Raw genomic sequence first — 25,780 nt, 5'->3', positions numbered from 1 at the left:
AGATGTTTTACCTCAGCACATACATTTTAAGAAAGAGAATGAGCATATCAAGATTTTAGGCATTTGGATCTGTTTGGATTTTAATAAAGCAGATCATTTTAATTGGGAGGGAGTTTTAAAAGGGATGGAAATTAGATTGAGATATTGGAAACTGAGAAACCTGACATTGAAGGGAAAGGTTTTATTAATTAAATCTCTAATGCTATCAAAAATGTGGTATGTGCCGAGTGTTACCCCATTGCCTTGTGAATACTATAAAAGAATAAAAAAAAATGTGTTTTAGATTTCTTAAGGGGAAAAGAAAGAGCAAAAATAGCATACAACGACACGTTGATTGGAGGGAAAGAAGTTGGGGGACTTGGGCTTTTAGACCCACTTTTAAGGGTGAAAACATTAAGGACAAAATTGGTAAAATGTTTTGTAGATGTTAAGATTAAAGCAGTGTGGAAAAATGTCATGCACTATTTTTTTAAAGAAATGTGGTCGAGTAAATAAGGGATGTAGTGTATTATCTATGAAAACAAAAAAAGAAATGTGGACAGGTATACCAACATTTTATGAAGAGCTTTTAGAAGCTTGGGGAAACTTTTTAGAAAATATGCTCATTGTACCTAAAGGAAGAAACCAGCTGTTAGAACAACCTTTGTTTTTAAACATGAATATCACGAAAGATGAAAATGTAATATATTATAAAAAATGGTGGCAAGCTGGAATTAGGCAAGTGAAGGACGTGCTCTATGAGGTGATAAATGATAAATTGAAGACATGTTATCTGAAAATGAAGTGAATGAGGGGAAAGGAACACTTGTAAAACAGCTTGAGGATTTAAAAAGAGCAATACCACAAGAATGGGGTGAAAGAATTGAAAAATATAATGAGAACATGACTCAAAAAGAATGGGAGAAAAATTTTTTATTTGGTTACGATGTTAAAGGTTGCAATATGACTGTTTTTAATTTATGTATAACAATTGTAAAGAATGTAATATGGCAAAGTAGGGAATATTTTTTTACATTTTGAAAAAAGAAAAGTAGATGTATGGATTTTATTTAAAAACAAATAGAAAATGTCATTCAGGTTATTACGGGAATATTTCTTATTAAATGACAAAGAAAGTGACTTTATAGAAATGTTTGTAGCAGAAAATACAATGTTAGAGTTTAAGTTGTATATAACTAATGAACCTTATTGTAAAATGTAACCGATATTAATTGGAAGTTGATTTTATTTGAGATTAATGTTGAGATTAATTACTCCTTATTCATGACCATTGTTATATGAGGAAAAGAAAACCTTAAAACCCATTTTTTCTAATTTCTTATGTTCTGTATCAAAGATGTGTCTTTTGCCAGAAGATTATCTATTGCTTTTCTCTTTTCATTTTAGCCACAAGTTTGCTTCTTTTAATCGAATTTATGAATATCTTAAACCACATAAAAAAATAAAAAATAAAAAAAAACATAATGAAAAAGGTCTTCAAACCTTAAAGTCTAAAATAACTTCTTAATGTGAGGGGAAAGTCTTCCTTCTCTAAAGGGCCCCTTCTCCTTGCTGTGCCTATTGCACAAAAAAAATTAACGAATATATTCAGCACCCATATCTGGCAAAAACATATTCTTGGATTTCTGGCTAGGTTTTCAAGTTAAATGTTTCTAATTACAGCAAGGGATTTTAGGTGTATAAATTAGAATCCCTTTATGTCTTCCTACCAGTATGTTACTCAGTGACTCGAGTCTTGGTGTGCTTTAATCGTTCATCTTGTGACGTTGGTCAGTTCGGTTAAATACTATTCTTCCTTCAAATGATTTAAATGTCCATCATCTGTGAATCAAGTCAAGAATTTTTACCAGCCTCTCAGAGTTCTTTGTTAGGATCTGTCAGATTTTACCCTTCTTTCAAATGGAGCTAGTGTTGACCCATGGAAATTAACATAGCTTTTCCTTGATGTTCGCTTGATGTTTTTCCTAACTTTTCTTTGATGTCACTCCAACCTTTTGCCAAAGTCTTTGTTTCACTTTCCCAGAGATTCCTATAATAGTTTCTTTACTGTTTATCAGTCCTTTTTCTTTCAGATCTCTTGATGCCCCGTCATTGAAATGTACATGACCGCCCTGTTTTCCAGAAAGATTTTAAGTTTCGCCGGCGGTGGTGTTTAAAACTTAATCCCCTTTTCTTTCAGAATTTTTCTATACGGGACTATAAAACATATACGAACAGAGAGAGATATCTGCCATGTCCCTTTTAAGTCGGCAGAGAGTACTTCAGGACTGTTCTGTGGAACGTCCCAAACTCGTTACTTGTCAGCAGGAATTTTTTTAGGCCAGACTTTTTGTCACCGAATGACCTAAATTGCCCCGGAAATTGAAACCAGATCATTTTCATGGAATGTTGAACGAAATGTTTATCTCCAGCATATATGTTACACTTATATACCTGCTAGACATGCAGATGAACCTGTCTCATACAGCTGCCATTGCACGGCTCAAAGACACTTTGTAGAGAGCAATTTAGCACAACTGCCTCTAGGAGTCACCAATGGAAATAAAACAAACACACACAAGAAATGTGCATACGCCAGGCATGAAGTTGGGGTGGATCTGCACACATTCCCACATTAATTTCATCATTAGTAAAGCAAAGTTTTTAGGTTTTTGTGTTGATACATGAGGCCCCAGGTTCATTGTTTTGTATTCCAGGAAGAATACCACTGCTGATCTAGGCTGTGCGTCAGCAGGTGGTTTTGGTCCGAGTGCCCGGTGACACTGTTGGATTTTAAGGTCCAATTCATCAAATAACAGCGCCATTATAATAATCGTTTCCATCAAGTCTTGGATATTATTCCCTTCGCTTCCTTCCGGGATGCCAAAAATCCGAATATTATTGCTACGGAGCGTGTTTCTAGATTTTACAGTTTCTCTTGTAAATTTTCTTGAATTTGGATGATTTGAGCATTTCTTTCATCTCAGCAACGTTCTTCTTAAATTCTCCAACTCGCTGCTCCGCTTCGTTGACCTTTTCTGCCGTTGTGTTAAGGTCCGTAATGAGGCCATAAAGTTTTTGATAGACTTCTTATTTAAAGTTACTTAGTTCCATTTTCACGTCTTTTGCGAGAGAATCTTGGAAGGTGGTTAAATCGGATTTTATATCCATCCGGAAAGTTTTGATGTCTGTATGTATTGCTGCAATGCAAGCTGACAGGCCACATCAGCTATTCCGTCTGTCTCAGATTTTTCATCTGTGGATTTCCATTTTTTTCAGGTTTCAATGTTTGTTTTGTCTTAGCCTTTTTGTTTTTGTCCCCCTCCATGTTATATAAATATGGTTTAGGTTATCATATATGATGTAAAAAGAGGGATTAATGCCTGTGTGTATGGTAGTGCTCTTTCTAGGCTGCTACACTGTCGACACCATACCAGAAACCATCCCATGTGTCTCTGAAGCTGCCCAGAATGAGTGAAACTGAAGACACTGATTATGTCTACGGTTTCTCTCCAGTGTGAATCCTCTCATGTGTTTTCAAGGTTCCTGAGTGAGTAAACCTTTTGCTGCACTGTGAACACTTGTACGGTTTTTCTCCAGTGTGAATCCTCTGGTGCCGTTTCAACTCTGCTCCAAGCACACATACTCTCTCACACCGAGAGATTTTCATGTGTTTATTACAATGTGATAAGTGGCTGAAACTCTTTCCACAATGAGAACATGTGAATGGACTCTCTCCAGTGTGGATCCTCATGTGTTTATTAAGATATGATGATTGGCTGAAACTCTTCCCACACTGAGCGCATGTGAATGGTTTTTCTATCGTGTGGGTCATCATGTGTCTACAAAGCGATGATGATATCATGAAACTCTTCCCACACTGAGTGCATGTGAATGGTTTCTCTCCAGTGTGAATCATCATGTGTAGATTAAGGTGTGATGATTGGCTGAAACTCTTCCCACACTGAGTGCAAGTGAATGGTTTCTCTCTAGTGTGGATCCTCATGTGTTTATTAAGGTATGATGATTGGCTGAAACTCTTCCCACACTGAGTGCATGTGAATGGTTTTTCTATCGTGTGGGTCATCATGTGTCTACAAAGCGATGATGATATCCTGAAACTCTTCCCACACTGAGTGCATGTGAATGGTTTCTCTCCAGTGTGAATCATCATGTGTTGATTAAGGTGTGATGAGTGGATGAAATTCTTCCCACACAGAGTGCAAGTGAATGGTTTCTCTCCAGTGTGGATCCTCATGTGTAGATTAAGGGATGATGATTGGCGGAAACTCTTCCCACACAGAGTGCAAGTGAAGGGTTTCTCTCCAGTGTGGATCCTCATGTGTAGATAAAGGTTTGATGATTGGTTGAAACTCTTCCCACACTGAGTGCATGTGAATGGTTTCTCTCCAGTGTGGATCCTCATGTGTAGATTAAGGGATGATGATTGGCTGAAACTCTTCCCACACAGAGTGCATATGAATGGTTTTTCTCCGGTGTGGATCTTTATGTGTCTATAAAGCGATGATGATTTGCTGAAACTCTTCCCACACTGAGTACATGTGAATGGTTTCTCTCCTATGTGGATCATCATGTGTTCATTAAGGTATGATGATTGGCTGAAACTCTTCCCACACTGGGTGCATGTGAATGGTTTTTCTCCAGTGTGAATCATCATGTGAATCTTCAGTTTGCTTTTGCTTGACAAACTCTTTCCACACTGAGTGCAGGTAAAACAACTCTTGTCTCTCACTTTTAAAATACCATCAGTCTCTAAATGAGTTTTGTCTTCAATTTTGACATGATGTTCCTCCTCTTTACTCCTCTCATACTCTTTAATTAGGTCTGAAATAAAAAAGTTCAGTTTTTAGTAAATCATTAAAACTCTCATTGAATCACCTTAATTTTGATGCAGATTAAATGTAAAAACAGCAGACCATATTTAGATTGATCTTTTCATTTCAACCTCCTGGGGTCCATTACACACAAACACATTTAAGCAGATTCTTAAATGATTAATCCCAGATCATTTTGGTCATATTGATGAGACATAAATTTGAAAACTGTAAATGGCCAGTTTTTTTTTTTTTGTTGTATATACTTGTAATCACAACAAAGCAACATGTTTTTGTAAAACTTGTAAAGCAGATAGGGAATGCTTTCTTATTCTGTGCCTGACTGGTAAACCTGTCAGGAAAAAAAAACAGCTGAATCTCTGTGAATATTTGCCTTACAGACACATCTGCATAAAGCCTTATATCTGCACCTTTAAATGACAAATGTTCTCTGGTTTAGTAATCTGCATGTAAGAAATGTAATGCAGAATTCTAACACTTTGAACTACATAGCCTTGTGTGAAAATGTTTTTCCCCATTAAAACCACTTTAATTTATCACACTGGCTTCAAGTTTTCTGGCCACACCCAGACCTGATTACTACCACACATTCACAATCAAGAAATCTTCTAATTAGGACCTTTCTGACATAGTGAAGTAGAACAAAACAGCCTCAAAAGCTAGACATCATTCCAAAATCTAAAGACCTTTAAACACAAACAAGAAAGAAAATACATGTGTCAAGAGTAAAAAATAAATAAATAGAGTGAACTCAAATGCAGAAAAAACAACAAGTCTTTATTGAGGAGTGAGTCCTGGAAAAAGCAAATATCAAAGTAAACAAGCGGTTGGGTGAGCGCTGAGGAATTGCCATGGGGGAAAAAAAAAAACAGACACTGGCTCACCAGTAGTCCTGAAAACAAATACAGGGTAAGTAAAAAAATAATTTGTCCACAAACAATTGAAAACATTCTCACAAACATGAAGGGAAATGATGTGGTATAAACAGGAAAAAGAGAAACAAATAAAAGCAGATGACGAAATAATCTGTAACCCAAAACAGGAGGAGAGAACAAACACGTGACATACGGTGACAGTACCCCTCCCTTAAGAACACCCCCTGGCATTCCCTTAAGACTCACTATGGACCTGATGAAACTGATCAATGAGTAAGCGGTCCAGAAAATTCAGAGCCGGAATCCAACATCTGTCCTCTGGACTTCCTGTCTACTTGATATTGATAACTTATCTACCTATCCTCCTCACATCCAGAAGCCAGTGCACTGTGTATGTAAGTGCACCCTAAACCAGCCTGGGAGGCAGAGGAGCAGAGGTTAAGGGCTGCAAGGGGGAGAGAAGAATTGGTTTATTTAAGAATACATTCATAAATATTCCTAGCAAATGTAATAAATGTTGGAGACACTTGTTACATAAACGCAATAAATCGCACTTCTGCAGCAATTATTTGAGAGTGCACAAGAAGATCTGCGCTTGAGCAGCAAATATTTGGGGGGCGTGCAAGAAAGTTTTGTGCATGAGCAGAGGAAATCGGTGCACAAGCAAAGAGATTTGGATACAAGCTTGCAGGCTATTACATAAATGCGATCTTAACTTGTAATACTGCGCTTGCGACATTTGCCACTGAAATAACGTTAGACGTGTAAAAAAAAAGGCCTGCCGCCACAGCTGGTAAAAATCCTACAAGAAACAGTGGATCTTGAAAAAAAATGGATGAATGTTTTTAAACTTGGAGCTTAATTTAAGTTGTACCAACACTGGACTGAGCACCTTGATAATGGTAAATGGTCCAATGAATTTGGGTCCCAATTTATGGGAGGAAAGTCTGAGAGCAAAGTCTTTGGAAAACAACCAGACTATCTGACCACACATGTATAGAGGGGGCAGACGCTTTAGTCTTATTGCCAGCCCTTTTCTGGTGATACTCCACGTCTAGAGGCATCTCTGAATGAATGAATGCATGAAGGAACAATGTCATCTGGTTCTTGGGAAGAGAGTAAACTTTTTTTCATAAGGCCACCATTTTAAAGAACGACAGCTAGGCTGGGGTGAGAAAAAAAACTTAAGTATAGGATCAGCACAGTAAACATTGCAACAACATGCTGTGGACTACAAACCTCCAGCTGTTGCTGCGATTTCAAAATGCAAATGGTGTAAACATCACTTTAATATCATTCAGTTCAGTTTAATTTAAACAATTAAAAGCAGGTTAGGTATCAAACTAAATTACAATCTCTTTAAGAATAATACGCTTAAGTGTCCTCCTAGGATTCAGTTCATGGCACCAGGTAAACACAGTGGGGACCATTCCTTGCTTCAGCCTATGTAACCGGGTGAGCGATAAAACATTGCAGTCCTCTGTAGCACACCCCTCGTGTTGTCTGTATTAGTGTAGTCCCGGTACTGAAGTTTTAAAAACATTCATTTCCCGCTAACATTTAAGTGCCACTGAGTGTGCTCTTAAACAGTGCTGATTTGGCATAGTGTTCACTGGTGCCCACCAAAAATGGCTGTGATTAAGATATACAGCTAGGTACACAATGTTCCTGTGTGACTCCAGGGGATACTTCCTTTTTTTTCCCAAAGCAGCCTCGATTTTGCTTTTAAAATGGCGGCCTCGTGAAATCAGTCTGCAGAGGGGGCTGGTAGCCTAAGCAGCACTGAAAGGGAGACAAGCCCATAGGCAAGATGGGAAGGGAGTTATATGCATATTTGACCATGGTTAATCTGAAACTCCAAGATAATGGCAACGCAACACAATGCAACGCAGATTCGGTTCAGAAGCCGCTCGTCTGAAAGAGTATTGAACGGGCCAATGAAAGCAATGAATTGGCAGCTTAAGCCAGCAAACGCCATCCTTTTTAAGCTGAAGAGACTTTTAAACAGCTAAGGGACAGTCATTATGGCGACGGAGTATAGCACTTCCGTTCCCCTCCTCGGGGAACGAAGGGTTACTTCTGTAACCTCGAACGTTCCCCTTCGGTTGGGGAACTCCAGTGCTATAAGTGGATTTGATGTTAAAATCCACGTATGGGAGCCATTGAATGCGCCATAATGACTGCACCTTACAGTCAGGCAAGCGTGACGTACCCAAATCATGGAAGGCACGGTCCTCCAACGTGCCCTTGGCCCTAACTTATCCCCACTTCAAAAGAAGCTTTACGGAATAGGTATATTTTTTTGGGAGTCGCTAGCATCTAGATAATTCTAAGAAATACGACAGTACGTTGGGAAGCGTGCAATCCCGGTAGGGGGGACACTGCGGAGACCATCCGCACCCAATAGGGAGGCAAAATGGAATTACATATGGACTAACCCTAAGGAGGGGGACGGCGCATAAGAAGGTGGTTAGCGGATAGGGAAGGCACGGGTCTACCGGGGGGGGGACTTAACCGTGGCGGAATAAGCTTATGGGATCGCCAGAGGGGATCACACATAGCCGGCACCTATACCCAAAAATGCGGGCTGACCAGTGGGCAGAGCTAACGTAGTGACTCCTCCGCTGAGTCAGTGCTGGGGGCCTCGGGCAAATCTGCAGGGCTCACCGAACGGGGAACTTTTACTGACAGACGGGAAAGTGCACATCTCTCAGTGTTAGGGAAAAAAGGCACCGCAAGCGTGTTACAACACCCCACCGAGTTGTTTCCTCAATCACCAAGGGTTACCCAATACCCTTGAGGAAACCGGCTCCACTCGCAAATTGTAAAACCTTGCAAATGTGTTGGGTGTCGCCCAGCCCGCAGCTCTACAAATGTCTGTTAAAGAGGCGCCGCGTGCATGCGCCCAATAGGATGCAATGCTCCGAGTAGAGTGCGCACGCACTCCGGGGGACGCGGCTGACCTCTGCTCAAATAAGCACATTGTTAGAAATTTATTACTTATTAATTGTAGCTCTTTCATTTCTTTCTATGAATGTAGCTGTGTTATGCCCATGTATGTTATATAGTTGTGTCATGTTTATGTATGTAATTTAGCTGTGTCATGTTCATGTATGTACGTCAAGAGGGGCCAGGGTCTGTGGTGCCAAGGCCAGATAATACAGAACATAAAGGACCACACCCGGCCAATTCCTAGAACACCAGTTGTTTACACATGTGTATAAAAGTGGTTGGAAGGAAAGAGTTGTTGTTGAAGATGGCCTGGACATACGTGAGGGACACCTCCAACGCGGAGCTCTGTATCTATCGAATTATTCAATTGTATTCATTAAATGGCTAATACTTTTGCATTAAAGAAAACCTCTCCTGACTCTCATTGAACACGCAGGGAAATGGCTAATGCCATCAAAAAATCCCAACAAAATGAAATGGCCTCCACAATCCAGTGGGATAATCTTTGTTTGGACACAGCACTTCCCTGCTGCCGTCTGCCATAACAGACAAAGAGCTGCTCAGAGGATCTAAAGTACTGAGTACGGTCTACATAAATGCGCAGGGTGCGAACTGGACAGAGTAAGGAAAGGGCCGGGTCTGCCTCCTCCGGGGGCAGCGCTTGCAGGGTTACTACCTGATCTCTAAGGGAGTGGTAGGAACCTTGGGCACATAACCCGGGCGGGGTCTCAGGATAACATGAGAAAAATCCGGCCCGAATTCCAGGCTCACTGACCGAAAATGCCTCCAGGTCCCCGACCCTCTTAATGGAGGCCAACGCGACCAGCAGAGCTGTCTTCAAGGACAGAAATCTTAAGGATACTGAATCGAGTGGCTTGAAGGGATCTGAACGCAGGCTCGTGAGGACGAGGGAGAGATCCCAAGAGGGCATGAGAGGGGGGCGAGTTGGATTAATTCGCCTAGCACCTCTGAGGAACCGGATGATGAAGTTATGCTTTCCCACGGTGCCGCCAGCCACCGCGTCGTGGAGAGCGGAGATGGTGGCAACGTAAACCTTGAAAGTGGAGGGCGACAGCCTGCTATCGAGCTTCTCTTGAAGGAAAGAGAGCACAACACTGATCTGGCAAGTTCGGGGATCTTCTCTGCGAGAGACACACCATTCAGTGAATAGACTCCACTTCAGGGCGTAGGGGGCCGCAGACGGCAGGTTACCCAAGTCTTCCTCTCGTCTAGGGACCACACGTGGAGGTTCCAGAGATCGGGGGAAGAGTGCCAGATGGTGCCCTGTCCCTAAGAAAGTAGGTCCTCTCTTAAAGGGATCTGCCTGGGGAGGGCTGTCGCGAGGAGGGAGAGCTCTGATATTCAGGTCCGGTTGGGCCAGAGGGGCTCAACTAGCAGAACCTGCTCCTCGTCCTCCCTGACCTTGCATAATAGCTGCGCGAGTAGGCTCACTGGGGGAAACGCATACTTGCGTGTGCCCCAAGGCCAGCTGTGGGCCAGTGGATCCATGCCGAGAGTGCCCTCGGTCAGGGAATAGAACAACTGGCAATGAGCGTTCTCGGAGGAGACAAACAGACCGATCTGGGCCTCCCCGAATCGCGCCCATATCAGCAGAACAGACTCGGGGTGGAGTCTACATTCTCCAGAGTGAATCTGCTGCCGTGAGAGCGCATCGGCTGCACGGTTGAGCATACCTGGGATGTGAATGGCACGCAGCGATTTCAGCCGTGGGTGACTCCAGAGGAGCAGACGGCGGGCGAGCTGAGACATGCGGCGAGAGCGCATACCCCCCATGCGGTTGATATACGCTGCCGCTGCCGTACTGTCCATCCTGACCAGCACGTGTTGCTGTTCCAACACTGGAGAAAACCGGTGGAGAGCAAGGAACACTGCCAACAGCTCTAGGCGATTAATATGCCAATGCAGCTGGGCACCTTTCCACAGGCCCGCAGCTGCATGCCTGCAACACACAGCTCCCTAGCCTGTGTTGGAAGCATCTGTTGAGACAACAACATGACTGGACTCCTGCCCCAGAGGCACACCGGCCTGCAGGAACGAGGGATCGTTCCAGAGGCTGTGGGTGCGGCGACACAGCGAAGTAACAGAGGCTGGGTGTGTGCCCGCATGCCATGCGCGTCTTGGAACTCGATCTAGAAGCCAGTGCTGAAGTGGTCTCATATGGAGCAGTCCGAGCAGCGGATGTCATATGCCCCAGGAGCCTCTGAAAGCATTTCAGTGGGACCACTACTTTGCTGTCTAGCTCCCTCAGACAGTTCAGCAACAGGCGAGCGCGCTTTCCGGAGAGGCGCGCTACCATGGTGACCGAGTCCAGCTCCATCCCGAAAAAAGAGATCCTCTGCACCGGGGCGAGTTTGCTCTTTTCCCAGTTGACCTGCAACCCCAATAGGCGAAGATGCCGGAGCACCTCTTCTCTGTGCATAGTCAATTGCTCCCGTGAGTGGGCTAAAATCAGCCAGCGTCGAGATAATGGAGTATGCGGATGCCCACAAGCCGAAGGGGCACTAAGGCATCCTCCACGAGTTTGAAGACCCGCGGAGACAGAGAGAGCCCGAAGGGGAGGACCTTGTATTGCCATGCTTGACCTTCGAACGCAAACCACAGGAACTGACAGTGGCACGGAAGAAAAGAGACATGAAAATACGCGTCCTTCAGATCTATAGCTGCAAACCAATCCTGAGGATGAACGCATTGGAGGATGCGCTTCTGCGTGAGCATTCTGAACGATAGCTTGCGAAGGCAGCGGTTCAAAACGCGCAGATCTAATATTGGCCGTGACCCACCGCTCTTTTTGGGTACGATGAAGTACGGGCTGTAAAACCCGCTCTCCATCTCGGCTGGAGGAACTGGCTCGATTGCACCCTTCGCCAGGAGGATTGACCCTGGTGAAATACACGCCCGTGAACTTGGGAGGCCGTTTCGAGAACTGAAGCTTGTAGCCGAGTCTGATCGTGCGTATGAGCCACCGCGAGGGGCAGGCCTGCGCTAACCAGGCAGGCAGAGCTGACATACGCTGACGTACCAACGGAGGGGCAGCGCGGAGCGGGTGTGCTGATCCGGGGAGCGTGAGGGTCCCAAAGAAGAGCTGGAGGAGAGCGATTCGCTCTGGCTCCGCACCCTGACTCTGGAAAGGGGGCTTGGGGGCTGGGAGAAGGGAGACAGCCCCCCCAGCACCCGTGAGCTGCTGGTGGAGCATGTAGACCCTTTGAGCTGCAGACTGGCAGGGCTTGCAGCGCTCGTGAGCCACTGGCGGAGCGCACCGAACCAGCGAGCTAGAGAGCACAGTGTCTCAGACTGGCAGATTTCGGGCTGTCAAGTGCCCTTTCATTTCATGGCAGTAAAAGGTGCCGTTGGAAATGGGACCCCGCCCTCCAGTGGGGAAAGAGCAAGTTCCCTCTTCTCCGGATGACCTGTCCCAGGGACGCTACGTGGTCCGTTGCCGGACTTAGCGGCGTTCTGGGCAGGGGGGGGGCTGCCTGCTTCCGAGGTGCTCGACATGCTCGCCTCGCCTGAGGCGTGTGCGGGGGTGGTGCAGCTCTCGTAGGCGGGCGCCTTCGGCAAGGAGCAGGTATGGATGGCACGGCGGGTGGAGCGGGCTTACGGACCCGCCGATAAGACATCACCCATCAGACTGCTCTCTCACCGCCTTGAATTCCTGGGTGAAATCGCAGACAGTGTCGCCGACCAGCTTGGCATATGGGCAAGTCAAGAAAGTGGACTTTGTCAACTTTGCGCATATCAGCCAAGTTTTAGTCAGTTATTGGCGCTCCTGGACCACTAGTGTGGACATCGTCCTCCCCAAAGAACATGCAGCGGACTTTGTAGTCCGAAGAGCTTAGTCGGCTGCGGTGCGAAGCTCATATGCCTGGGTTAGACCCACCCTTGTGCAGCTCGGCCAGCGCCTGCGCTTGGTAGTGCTGATAGATGGCTATTGCATGCAAGGCGGCCTGGTCCGCAGCTTTGTAAGCTCTAGCTCCGAGGGAGCAGAAAACTTACAGGCTTTGGATGGGAGACGAGGCGGACCCCGCCAAGAAGAGGCGCCGCGTGGATTAACCGACATCGCACACTCAACCTGAGGAATCGCCACATACCCCCTGGCCGCTCCACCATCAAGAGTGGTGAGGGTGGAGGGAAAAAAAGTGCCCTTCAAGTCCGCGTGAGCCTACTGTGTATCTCCTGGAAGAAGGGAACGCCCCTCTAGTCGGTCCGGCCGTTGAGCTGGGGGATAAACCATCTCCAACCCACAGCCGAAGCAGCCCGGGAAAGCATGGCTAACATGTTCGTTTCAGGATCCGCTTTGACAGAGCTCACCTGCCTGAAGGGGGCGAACGGGTCTGGATCATCATCGGACAATGAAAGCCCACCCTCCGATGCCGCCGTGGATGTCTGGTCTCCGTTGTCATCGAGCGTAAGGGCTACCATCAGTTAGACAGATCGCTTCCCTAGCCTGAAGCTTAGATGGAGCGCTTGGAGGAGCGAGAGGTCCGCGGGCCAGTGGGCGACGGATTATCTCTCGTTGAAACCTCAGATCTGCCCGAGTGCCCGCTGCAAAGCAGGGGACAACTGGGGTGGTTTGCCCTTTTGCAAAGGCTAGCCGCGATCTTTACTGCGCAACAGTCATAGCATCGCATTGACGACACGAACTGCCCACGAGCAGCGCATTAACATGCTGGAGCATGTAACGCAGTGCCCGTGGCCATCATCCGAGGACAGAAACCCACAGCATCCAGAAACGCACAGTCAGAGCGCCATCCTGAAAAGGACGTGCTGCACGACTGTGTTGCTCTTTTAGGAAAACTTGCAACAATACGCACCGCTCTGGAGGACTAGACCCAAAGGGACGCCAGGCAAGGGAGAAACCCAGCTCGACTGTCTGCCGCTGCGTGGACTCGCTCTGGACCGGGAGACACTCGTTCACGCGACATCGCTGTAGCTCAGCAAGAGTACCCCCCTGAACTCGATCAGAAAAGTCTCTGAAGCGAAAAGGATGGCGTTTGCTGGCGCCAGGTGTGCTTATATGCTCAGTTAATTGGCAATGCAGCACACCTGCGCAAGCTTACGCTGCCAATTCATTGCTTTCATTGGCCCGTTCAATACTCTTTCAGACAAGCGGCTTCTGAACCGAATCCTCCCATACATGGATTTTAACATCAAATCCACTTAATAGCACTGGAGTTCCCCAACCGAAGGGGAACAGACTGATATTAGGGGACATCTTATTTTGACATACTCTGGGAAAATGCTTTGAAAAAAAAAAAAAAAAAAAAACTCAATACACTTTGGGCAAATTTACTCCATTTTCGTTATATTCATAGCTGCAATTTTTCCATTGGCCTCTATTATGACCAGAGCTTTACCTTAACTTTTTTAATCACCCGCCACTGTGGCTAGTTGTTTTCCAATGTTACTAGCCACAATTTTGTTGTTGGGAAAATATATTTTATATGCATAAATTTGATGGTGACATGCTAAAATTACTTGATTTAAATTTTGTGTTATGTCCACATGCGTCCTCATTAATTTCACTTTTTGTGTGTCGAGTTTGAGTTTGCTCAATGAGCATGAGCAAAGGAGTCATGGTTTCATAGTGTTATACTGCAATTAGTTTTTATTTCACATGACTTTTTTTAGAGCTCAAAATTAACAATGTACCAAATTTATCTCTATAACCACACGAAACAATAATTATTTCTTAGCCACAAATTTTTAATGTGTCAAAACAAGCAAAATATAGCTGTATACAATACTTTTTGTTTAACAAAACATTTCTTTAAAAAGAAAGAAAAGCAGTTGACTTTTAAAAAATAACTATTGTCATGTATCAAAATTATGCATGGTAATCTGTTGTGGCTTTCGAATCTATGAAATAATAATAATTAAACCATTTTAACAAAAATAAAAGCAAATAAAACCGTAAGCAAATGAAAGCAGGTGAAACATACCGTATGTGATAATGAAAGGATGATCACATGCCCACAGTTAACTTTAGGCCATTTAATAATCTGTTCAAAGTGAAAGCAAAGTGAAATTGAAGTTTTCAAAGTGAAATTTTAAGCCCTTAAAAGCATCAGGACTGTGGGTGCATGTTCATCACTTTTTGTCTAGTTTATTTGAAAGAGAACCGATTGAACAGGGTTGCTTCACGATTCGGGAGCGCGCACGCGTTAAGCAGTTGCGCGCACGCGTTTTAAGCAGTCGCGTGCATCACATCAGCTGGTAGCGCGGGTGATCAACATCCTCTCATTCGGTATTCACTTGCTTTCTTCTGCTCGCATGATCACAATTATTTTACTTCTTGATTCTAAGATCACATTGGCACCCGTATTGGGGCATCCTTGTATTGCCGGACCCCGCTTTTAGGAAAACTACAATTTAAAAAATTATTTTCAACCAGCCAAAGTGGCTAGTGGGATTGTCTGTCTAACCCGCCAAAGCTGAAATCTACCCGCATTTGGAGGGTTGGCTGGTGTTAAAGGGTCACGAAACACCAAAACACATTTTTTGAGCTGTTGACAGTCGTATATGTGTCCCACACTGCTAAAAACACTATTAGGACACCTATATTTCACTAAAAAGTGTAAATTGGTTGTTTTTGCGTTATTTCAAGCAATTTCGTACTTCCGGTTTGAAACAAATTTTTAAAGATTCGTCACGGTCATGACATAATAGCGTGTATTCCAGCGTGCAGACTGGGCGTCTGTGCCAGAGTGTGTCTTATTACGTCTTACAGTGTGTTGCATTAATGCATGAGTAAGGCTTGGCTCAAATCAATCAGCGCGCTCTATTGTGCAACTTCATTAATATTCATTAGTGTCACCGTGTTTACACGACAGAGACGCCACGTTGTGTTGGCAAAATAAGCGTGAAGTGTTGCTTTTATAGTTTGCTGCAGTTAAGTTTTGTTTTCATTTTCTCTCTGTGAGAGCTCATCTGGAGTCACGTGTGGATTAATAGTGTACGCGACGCTCGACAACAATAACTTACTTGTCTAAGGAGGATTATTGTTTACCTGAGAGCTGTTCTCATCTGCAAACGCTGAGATCCTGATTCGCTTGTAGTCTTCTCTTCATAAAGACGCGGCTCTAGTTGCTGGTGATTGTCCTGTCTCTACAGATTTGGTAAGTGAGCGACCAGTGCTCTTTGTTTATTCAGTTTGTTCGTATCGAACTAAGTTAACTATTGCACCAAGTGTAAACATCTTAGCACCACAACCAAACTTTTACCTCATGTAGGGTTTTTACCACATTTTGTGATCGGAATAACACACTTTCTGACGCTACCTGCCGTGTGCATCTAAGTTTCCGGGAAATGCGTAGGTTTTTTTTCTCTCATTCGCCGTGCGGTATCAAACATTGCATGAAAAATACACGCTTAGAGCAGATCCTCGAATCAAATATCTTGTTTGTCGCGAGGGGCATGAATGAATTCCCTGAATGAAAGAGCCAAACTGCAGTTAAAGTCCACCATTTAATAATTTGGCAAATAATTCGACTACAGATGTCCACGTAGGTTAAACACCATCACTTTCTCCTGTCTGTGTATTTTGACTCTGAAACTCGTGCGTGCCCAAATAGACACTCCCACACCCTCCCACTTTAGCTCCTCCGACACTCCCCTCTAAACAGAGCTGGACACGCCCACTTGTCTGACTTTTTCCAAAGTAGAGGTGTGAAAACACCCTGCTGAAACGAGGGGGTTTCATGGCCCTTTAAAGTAAAGCCCTGATTATAACAACAATTTTTTTTATTGCAAAGCCATAACAGCATATAATCATGCATTTATGATTGTTGGTGTTTTCTGTGATGACAGTCAACATTGTTTAATTTGTCTCCACCCATGGGATGACAAAAAGGAAATGGGTGAGAGTATAAAGGAGGAGGAGGAGAGTTGAAGAGGGCAGCATTATGTGGTGTGTAGAAGAAAGAGAAGTTGACTGAACTGTAACAGTGCAGGGAAACGAGTAGACACCAGGTAGAGTTGAGCAGTGTAAACTTAACGACTCGCTGTGAGAAACAAAAAGCTAAAGTATGTATTGAAGCAACAGAGCAAAGACCGCTGTCTTGATACTGAAGTGTTCGTGACGTCTGTGAACGAGTGCATAACCAAAGACTTCAGTGCAGTGTGTCCTAAACAAAATCAATTTACCGATTCATCTTGCTGACATGGAGTCAGCTGCAGAAAGCCTTCATTACGCAGTCGACAGTGTCAGAGATTCCTGTTAGGCACCCGTGGCTGCTACTCACCAGCTGGGTTTGACGACGCCCTCAACCTTTACATCCACACCTCCACATTCACCATTCCCCTCTCATTTCCCTTGACCCCTCCGCTCCGTTGATAAGCAAAAGTTTTTGTTTTCTTTACCCCAATTCTCATTTTGCTTCTCTTGTTTTGTTTTCTCCTTGTACTATTTTTATCATTATTATTTTTCCCCATACTCAAATCTGATGAATCTGCTGGCCTAAAATCATTTGCATTTTTTTTTCCTTTCACTTTCATTTGAGTTATAAGTGCTGAGGGTTTTGCATTTCATTGTGATTATGGTTATATTGTTTGTTTTGGACTTCCGGTTGGAGCTGCACCATGTAAAGACGCAATCTGTTGAGGTCCTCATATGAAACTTAAAATTTCATTTAATATTGCTCTTATCCTAAATACTATTACCTTAAACCTACCTATACCGGAAAATAAGCATTTATAAGTGTCGGAGTCTAGCTGGTTTGAGCGTAATTGAACTTAAATCAGAATGAGTAAAGGCCGAAGCAACTGTAGGGAAGCGGAATCCGTTACTAGCCTCCATGCTTATGCTAACCCCGAAGTGCAAGCTGCATCTACTCTCTTACTACTCTGGAAAAAGAATGTAGTATCGTGAAAAAGGAGTTGGCTCTGCTGAGAGACCGAAGCGTGGATCTTGAGGAGAGGTCTTGCCACTCATATCTCTGCATTACAGAAGTTACTGAAGGACGGGAGCATGGCAGACGCGTGACAAAATTTGTAGCCGGCCTCCTGAAAGATACCATAAACCTTGAAAAGACTCCACTTCTAGATTGGGCCACACTACACTCTACGCAGCAAACCAGTGGACGACAAGAAACCGACACGCGCCTTTGTAAAAAGCCACTACTTTTCTGAAAAAGAGGATATTTTGAAGAAAGCCATTGAAATGAAGGCAATCATGAAAGTACACTTTCCTGTCAAAGACAATACAAATGTTAATGTCACTCTTTGTTTAACTTTTAAATTACCACTTTAGCACGTTTGTTGTTGTTATTTCTAGTTCTCAAGTATATTTAGTCAATAATGGGGAAGCTTTGTAGTAAAAAAATCAAGAGCTGTTCAAATGTTTTTTTTTTTTTTTTTACGTGAGGTCCCATATGGTCAGCTAGTTAACGCCCCATTCACACAGGGCTTCACTTTGAATGGGTGACATCAGGCGTTGCCGAACTGCATTACTGACTAGCTCAACTTTTCAAGCGCAGACGGAAGCGTCTACCAATCAGATCGTTGTATGCAAATACACCAGCTAGACAGTGGCCTATTGCTGACTGAATTTTATTAGCTGACGCTTCTATGACAATTGATTCAGCCCCAACTTCAGACACACCTTCAGTCAAGCGTTGACGCTAAAACCCTGTGTGAATGGGGCGTAAGAATGGGAGTAGCTGTAAGTGTGTGCAAGTTAACATGCAAAGTTTCAATATTGTGTTGTTTCATGTTTATAAGTGTATGTGCGATCACCCCTTTTTTTCTTTGCTCTCTCCCCCACACATCCCCCCACATACAAAACCCACAGATACCTTTCGGATGCTTCTGATAAATGTTTTTGACAGCCCTCCATAAAGTAGGTGGAGTAAAGACAAACTTTACCAGTTGGAGAGGGGGCTAAATCACCCAGTGAAACGAAATAAGGTGTTTGCATATCTTAACAAGTTAAAATCTGATATTGTATATTTACAGGAGACACATCTGTTAAAAAAAGACTATTCTAAACTTAATAGAGGAGGCTATACACAAATATATTATTCAAACTTCAATAGCACTACTATTACTGTACTCATACATAAGAATGTACAGTTTGTTATGGAGTCAAATGTGTTGGATAAAATGGCAGATACATAATAATCCAAACTTTTAACATGTCTGTGGTCCGGGCCAATGTGTATGCTCCTAATTGGGACAATGTACAATTTTTCAGTTATTTATTTTCAATATCGCCTAGTCTCGACACACACAATTTAATTTTAGGAGGCAATTAAATTGTGTTTTGCACCCAATTTTGGACCGTTTAGCTTTTCGAGTGGGGCTGTGCAAAAATATTGATATATCTAACTATAGCGATAATTTCTTTTAACGATAGTGTATCGATAGTCCAACCTGAAATATCGATGCAAGTTATGCCAAACAACCTCCTCCTCTGCTCAAGTAGATGTCGCTAACTCGCTACCAACAAAACGCTAAGTAGTACGGTATCAGAAGTAATCAAGAGTGAGCATGGTGGAAAATATAAAGGCGCCGCCAGCTTTTAGAGCTGATGTGTGGCTGCATTTTGGATTTAACACTATACCAGAGAACTGAATTAGACAAAAAATGCCATTTGCAAGCTTTGCAAATCTATCTTAAAATATTCAAGAAACACTACAAACTTGCATTATCACTTAACAAGACAACACACAGATGAATTAGCAGCACTGCGTTCTCAACCGAAACCTCTTGATTCAAGGCAAACTACACTGGATAACATTAACAAGCTTCCGTCTATCTCTGTCTATTTTATGAGGAATGGGACATAAAATGGAAGGATCTGTTGTTGTAACAGCAGCAAGTTGAGATATCAACTGTTTTAAACCACTCCTGAGCACTGCGTTTGGTGTTTTTAGGTGCAAAGATGCTTAATGCATGAATGCCTCCTAAATCCAAGCATGTGGTGAACATTTTGCTGTGAAAACTGGTTGCACAACAACAATTTTCGCACAACTACTCCCAAATATATTTTGAGGTCCTATAAAATTTTGGGCACAAATGCAACCAAAATGGTCGCAAATTTCAAGCCCTGATTTTGGACACTTAAGTTTCTAATAGTTTACTGCATATTAGAGCACTGTGTTCCAGTTTTATGTTTACTTGATGCATTCAAAATTTTTTTACTTACTTTAGTTTTATAAATTGTTTATTTCATTTATACGTGACTTTAGTGGCATATACATTTTAGTTAAGTGTTTAATAAAAATATCCCCTAATACATTTCAGGGAATTCTCTTTTCAATCACACTTTGCAGTTCTAATGAATTGAAATGGATAGAAAATAAATTGGAATTTAATTTGTCTGCCCTTAACTATTCTCTATTATAACTCAAGCACCTTAATTACACCATCCAAGGCTCTACAAAAAAAGTTTCATGAGGTTTGGCAGCCTTTCCTATCCCACATTGAACGCTCAGGGGTTATTATATCCTAAGTGAGAGTTTATCCCTAATTTACTAATTTGTTTTATTTTTGATTGATTTATTAATTTAATTTATTTTTCTCTTTTTCTTTATGGGGTATGAGTATGTCTGTAGCTATGTTCATGGTAATTTGTTATTCAATATGTGTGTTGTGGAAAAATTGAAGACTGAATATAAAATATTTGAATAATAAGAATGTAAGCAGTGCTAAATATAGTTTTTAGAATAAGAATTCATCTAGTTACAGTACATGTCCCTGTCGAAGGTCTGTGAATTTAAGCTCAATATTCATTAAAGGACAAGCCATTCTAGTACATGACTCGTACACGACTTCTTTGTGTGACTGAAATGTAGGCAATAGCTATGTTTCCATCCAAAAATGTGAATTAAATTTATTTGCAAAACTGGAATATTGCATAAAAATATGTATATAATATGTGTATATAAATCAGCTTTTCTATCCAATGAATCAAGGATGTCCATTCACACTCATTTTCATCATCATATGATAGGGCTGTATAATTAATCGAAAATCCAATTTCGATTTTAGCTTCTAATAATTATGAAAATACATTAATCGAGATAAATGATTATTGCATCACATACAGCCCCCTTTCCAGTTGTACACATTTGTTGCTCTGCAAAGCTCGGTTCCACGTGAAAATGACTAAAAGCATGTGCTGTAATGTAACGTTTGCAGCATGGGATGCGCATCATTCATTGATGTACGTTTAAATCATGTTTTAAAAAAGCACAAACGAGACTGCATGCTTCTGTGTGTGTACGTGCTTAGCCTCGGAGACGAGCAGAGCACACACATCTAACGCCATCTTAATGCGAGCGCTTTAATGGTCAAATACATGCACACTTGTGTCAGAGTGCTGTGTTTTGTGATTATTCATATTAACCCTCATTTGTGTATTAAACAAACAAGTTGAGAATCAAAAGACACGTGAAAGAGAAACCATATCAGAGCCGCACTATTCTTAAAGTGACAGCGTGCGATATTCCTGCTGCCGCCTGAGAAAATCCCTCACTGCTCTTGACTGCAGGACTTTTGTAGCTGAAGTTTTTTTCTTACAGTGAAGATGCTTAAAGATTATTTCATAGTTAAAGTCAGAATTATTAGCCCTTCTCAATTATTAATGACCCTTTAACCCCAATTTCTGTTTAATGGAAAGATTTATTTTCAACCCATTTTTAAACATAATAGATTTAATATCTCATCTCTAATAACAGATTTCTTTTATCTTTCCTATGATGACAGTACATTTTATTTTACCAGATATTTTTTAAGATACTAACATTCAGCTTGGAGTGACATTCAAAGGCTTATTTAGGGTATTTCGGCAAGTCTTTGCAAAACAGTAGTTTCTTCTGCAGACAATCAAAAATGTATATTGCTCAAGGGGGCTAATAATATTGACCTTAAAATAGGTTTCAAAATATTAAAAACTGCTTTTATTCTAGCTGAAATAAAACAAATAAGCCTTTCTCCAGAAGAAAAAATATTATAGGAAATACTGTGAAAAATTCCTGAATTTGTTAAACATCATTTGGAAAATATTTTTATATAAAAAAAATTTGTACAGGAGGGTGAATAATGACTTCAACTGATAATCGTGATTACAATAATGACCAAAATAATCGTGATTATAATTTTTCCCATAATCGAGCTGCCCTATCATAAGATCTCATATAACAAACTTTTTTTAATGCTCATACTGGAATTTGTTAAGTAAAAATGCTTGAGTAGTTTACGCAAGTTTATCTTTTTTAATCGAAAAAAAAGTTTATCCTACTCAGTTATGCGCATGTTTTTATGCATATATTTCAAAAGTCATGTGCATCATGACATTTCCATCAACCCATTTATAAATTCACAGCAAAATCCTCAGAGTAAAATTTACTCAGTTCAGAGAATATTTGGTCCCTCTCTAAATAAAGCAAAATTTACTCAGCAGCAGAGTTAAAGTTAATGAGACAATGAAATGATTAATTAAGTGATGATTAAGCACTGATGAACACCTTTACTGTGCAAATTATGTGTAATTGATGGTTTATCATATCAGAAACCAAATTCAGCGTTTTTCAAGAAAATGGACCTCAGCTGTGGTGTTATATTAAAACACATTAAGCATCTGAATCACTTTAGAGACACAGACATCAAGAATCAGCGTATCTATCTTAGCAGTGGTTAGAGTTATATTTATTTTTGGCTGCAGTGCATGTTAAGACAATCATACAACATTCATTTATAGTTCCCAGATTGCACTGTAGGGAAAAAAGACTCGCCATAGTTGAGAGGCATAAGCTGCTTTCTTTTTGTCTGTTTGTTTTAGGTGTTTCAAATGTTCAATGTGTTTTATGATCTGATAAAAGTATTGGTGAGCTCTATTTTTTATATACAGTGCTCCTTTTGTGGTAAAACATTATTTAAACAACTTAATAGGTCAAAACCAATTTTACAGATTTGACCAGCGACTAAAACACCAAAGAAACAATTATGCAGAGTGCAATTGCTGTCTTTATAAAATTTTTGTTACAATACACAATTTGGCAAACAAAGAGAAATTAACATTTTTTGACATACTTTTAACCAGGGTCTTTCAGGTTTCACCAAGCAAAATGTAAAACTTTTAAAGATATTTTTAAGATCGTTATGACTGAATTTTTAGACTCATAAAGGGCTAAAGAATTTTTCAAATGACCCAGATGGAAAATATTTTTGTTTGCCCTATAAAAAAATATTATAATTTAAAACATTTAATAATACAATAATAAATTAATAAAAATTTTAGACATTTCTTAGCAAAATATTTTAAATATTGTGTAAAAACAAGCAAGCTTTACTTGTATCCACAAACTTTTTTCCAAAATAAACTTTCTTTAAAATAAAAAATGAACAAGTTTTTAAAAGTTTTAAAAACTATAATAAGCTAAATCTATGCACAACGATCTGTCCAGGTTAGTGTCCTGAGCAGTGAATACATGAAGCACATTTAAACAAATGTTATTGTAAGAAAAATAATTAAAACATTATGATAGTTAATATGGCCTTTTTTTATTAAAAAGTTTAAAGACTTTTTATGGCCTAAAATTTTGATTTTAGAATTTAAGACCCCAGTGGAAACCCTGTTTAAACTCAATTGCCCTGGTATTTAGTTATTATAATATTGATGTTATTCTAACTCAGACACTATCTGTTAGAACTAGAAACAAGTTTAACCCCATAAAGAAGAATTGTGATCAATATGACATATGCAAATAGAAAGTACTAAGCCAACACTATCACTGTAATAGCAGATATCTTGAGAATACTGTAGGTCAAATATCGTCACTTAAACTTTTTTAATATAGTTTATATATATATATATATATATATATATATATATATATATATATATATATATATATATATATAGCGTCAGTGCTCGAGGATGCTTTACAAAAACAGCAGAACAAGAAAAGCAATAACCTCAAGAAGGTAGAGAAATGGGAGACTAATGATACATAAAATAATGACAAAAGACAAGTAAAAAAAGAACAAGTAACAAAATAAACCCACTCCTGTCTTTCAATAAGTGCTTATGTGCAGGACTGCAAGATGGATTTAATTTAGTATTCTTATTATTAAAATATATCTTAATGAGGATCAAATGACTGAGTCGGTCTTTGAGAATGAAAACCAACCTATTTGTTTCTGCGGATCTTCCTGTTTGACTGTAAATGTTTCTTCAATCTTCACATCTTCACTCTCCTCTTTAATAAACGCCATCTTTATAACAGTGTGGAGATCAGTCGCTTCAGCAGGAGTTTTTCTCTGCGTTTGGACACTTTATCCTGTTTTAAATAAATAAATCAATAAACAGAAACAAAAATAACTTATCTTCAACACTTGCTTCAATGTTTTCTTTATATGAGAGTAATTAACAAAAAGAAATCAGGTGAAAAGTTTCATTAAAACACTTATTATACACTTCTCTGTTAATTCAAACAACAGCCTTCGGTTACTGAGAATAAATAGTACTACAAAAATACTATAATAGTTGTATAAAAGGTTAAAATAATATTTCCAACAGTAGAACATAATATAGCATCGTATAAAACCCTAAAACTTTAGAACTTTAACTTTAAATCGGTTTATATCTGTGTTAACGTTTTCAAACAAACCTTTCTCCTGTTGAATTACAGCGCTGAAGCGGCGCCGCCTGATGACGTCATATGCCACGCCAAAATAAAAGTCTTTTTTGTTTAGCTTTTTTGCCACTTACAGGTGCAGTCATGACTTATTGGTACATTTCTCCCATAGTTTTCACTTTACTCTATATCTGCTCTCTCACACACAAACCTTAAATCTAAATATTTTCTTAACTTTTTAAATCCACTTTATGATGATTTGTATATGTCTAACACATTACTTTCATATTAATATCTGAGTCCAAATCTCATCCTCATAATTATGACCTCTTCTTTTCTATTTCTACATCTTCATAGGCCTATATAGTTTCCTTTTTTCCACATAATTTGCTGTCTCTTATTATCTGTGGTCAACGTTTCCTGCCATTCTTTAGCAATATCTTGAGTAATATTTAATTTACCTTTACTTACAGAAGCATTAAAAGCAGTTCACATAAAAATCACAATTTTGTCATTTACTCATCCTCTACTTGTTCCAAATCTGTTTTTCTTCTGCTGAATGCAAATTAAGAGAATACAGAGGCAAAAACAGCCACTATATGCTTCAAAAGTTCCTACTTTGGACATGGCTGCTTTTTTCTACATTTTCTTGCACACAAAATGTTCTTGGAACTTGATTACAATTGAACCACTAAAGTCACATGTTTTGACAATGTTTTTGGTTCCTTTTCTGGACTTTGAGCATCTCGGGACTCTTGCTGTCTATAACAGATGAAGAAGCTCTGAAGATGAACAAAGTTGTCTGGGGATTGAAACAACAGGTAGAGGGACAATCGTTCTCGAGTGCCTAGTGTACAATATAACACATGCCTTCCACCAGATACAGCCACATCACACTTTAAAAAAAAAAAGAATAATTTTTTTTATTATTGCAATAACAACAGGCCGATACAACAAACAGAAATACAAAAAAACTGATAGAAGGCCACATCGCACTGCTCCTCGTGTGATATATTAGTTACAGTATACAGTTATTAATCTGGGGTCACCATAGTGGAATGAACCACCAACTTATCCAGCACATGCTTTACGCAGCGGATGCCCGTCCAGCTGCAACCCATTACTGGGAAACATGCACACTCATTCACACACACCGCATGCATACCACATCTATGGACTTTGGGGAAACCAGAGCTGCACCACTGCACCACTGTGATGCCTCACATGTGTAATTATATAAAGTATCAAACTGGTATTGGTGAAGAACTATGCTTACTAAAAGGCACCATTCAGATGTACTGATTGTAATGATCTGGGCAATCAAGCATGTGTTGTTATAGACACCTATGATTATTTGTCCTAAGAGATGAAAGGCAGGTCTTGTTCAGGTAATATGCTTTAGGCCAGGGGTCTCAAACTCGCGGCCCGCGGGCCATTTGCGGCCCTTAGTGCAATATTTTGTGGCCCGCGCCGACCGCTGTACACTGACAGAATCAGCGGAGCGGAGAGAGAGAGCGCT

At 41.0% G+C, this 25,780-nt stretch overlaps 4 protein-coding genes across 15 annotated transcripts in view; 2 read left to right on the top strand and 2 right to left on the bottom strand.

Annotated features, from left to right (window-relative positions):
* Window positions 1–25,780, bottom strand: part of zgc:174653 — a 954,986-nt gene that overhangs the window by 203,547 nt on the left and 725,659 nt on the right. The window lies entirely within an intron of this gene.
* Window positions 1–25,780, top strand: part of znf1065 (zinc finger protein 1065) — a 207,657-nt gene that overhangs the window by 85,964 nt on the left and 95,913 nt on the right. The window lies entirely within an intron of this gene.
* LOC108183924 (uncharacterized) overlaps window positions 1–25,780 on the top strand; it is a 667,181-nt gene that overhangs the window by 595,750 nt on the left and 45,651 nt on the right. The window lies entirely within an intron of this gene.
* Window positions 898–24,337, bottom strand: LOC137490860 (uncharacterized). Of its 2 annotated transcripts, XM_073947581.1 has the most exons (4): window positions 24,295–24,337; window positions 23,815–23,964; window positions 4,406–4,824; window positions 898–4,321 (listed from the first exon to the last, which is right to left on the bottom strand). In XM_073947581.1, exons 2-4 carry the CDS (start codon window positions 23,897–23,899, stop codon window positions 3,479–3,481), a joined length of 1,347 nt encoding a protein of 448 aa, XP_073803682.1. In that variant the 5' UTR covers window positions 23,900–23,964; window positions 24,295–24,337; the 3' UTR covers window positions 898–3,478. The 2 variants fall into 2 exon arrangements, with proteins under 2 accessions (XP_073803682.1, XP_068075936.1); XM_068219835.2 differs by having other exon boundaries at window positions 898–4,824.

Source organism: Danio rerio, chromosome 4 (genome assembly GCF_049306965.1).
Source record: "Danio rerio strain Tuebingen ecotype United States chromosome 4, GRCz12tu, whole genome shotgun sequence".
NCBI lineage: Eukaryota > Metazoa > Chordata > Actinopteri > Cypriniformes > Danionidae > Danio > Danio rerio.
Note: the sequence above shows the minus strand (reverse complement) of the source record. Positions and strands in the feature narration are given on the sequence as shown.

Coding starts and splice junctions, on each gene's coding strand:
- LOC137490860 (XM_068219835.2), bottom strand. CDS start 23,899: ATGGCGTTTATTAAAGAGGAGAGTGAAGATGTGAAGATTGAAGAAACA. Junction 4,825..23,814: donor AGATCCGCAGAAACAAATAG/GTTGGTTTTCAT, acceptor TTTTTATTTCAG/ACCTAATTAAAGAGTATGAG.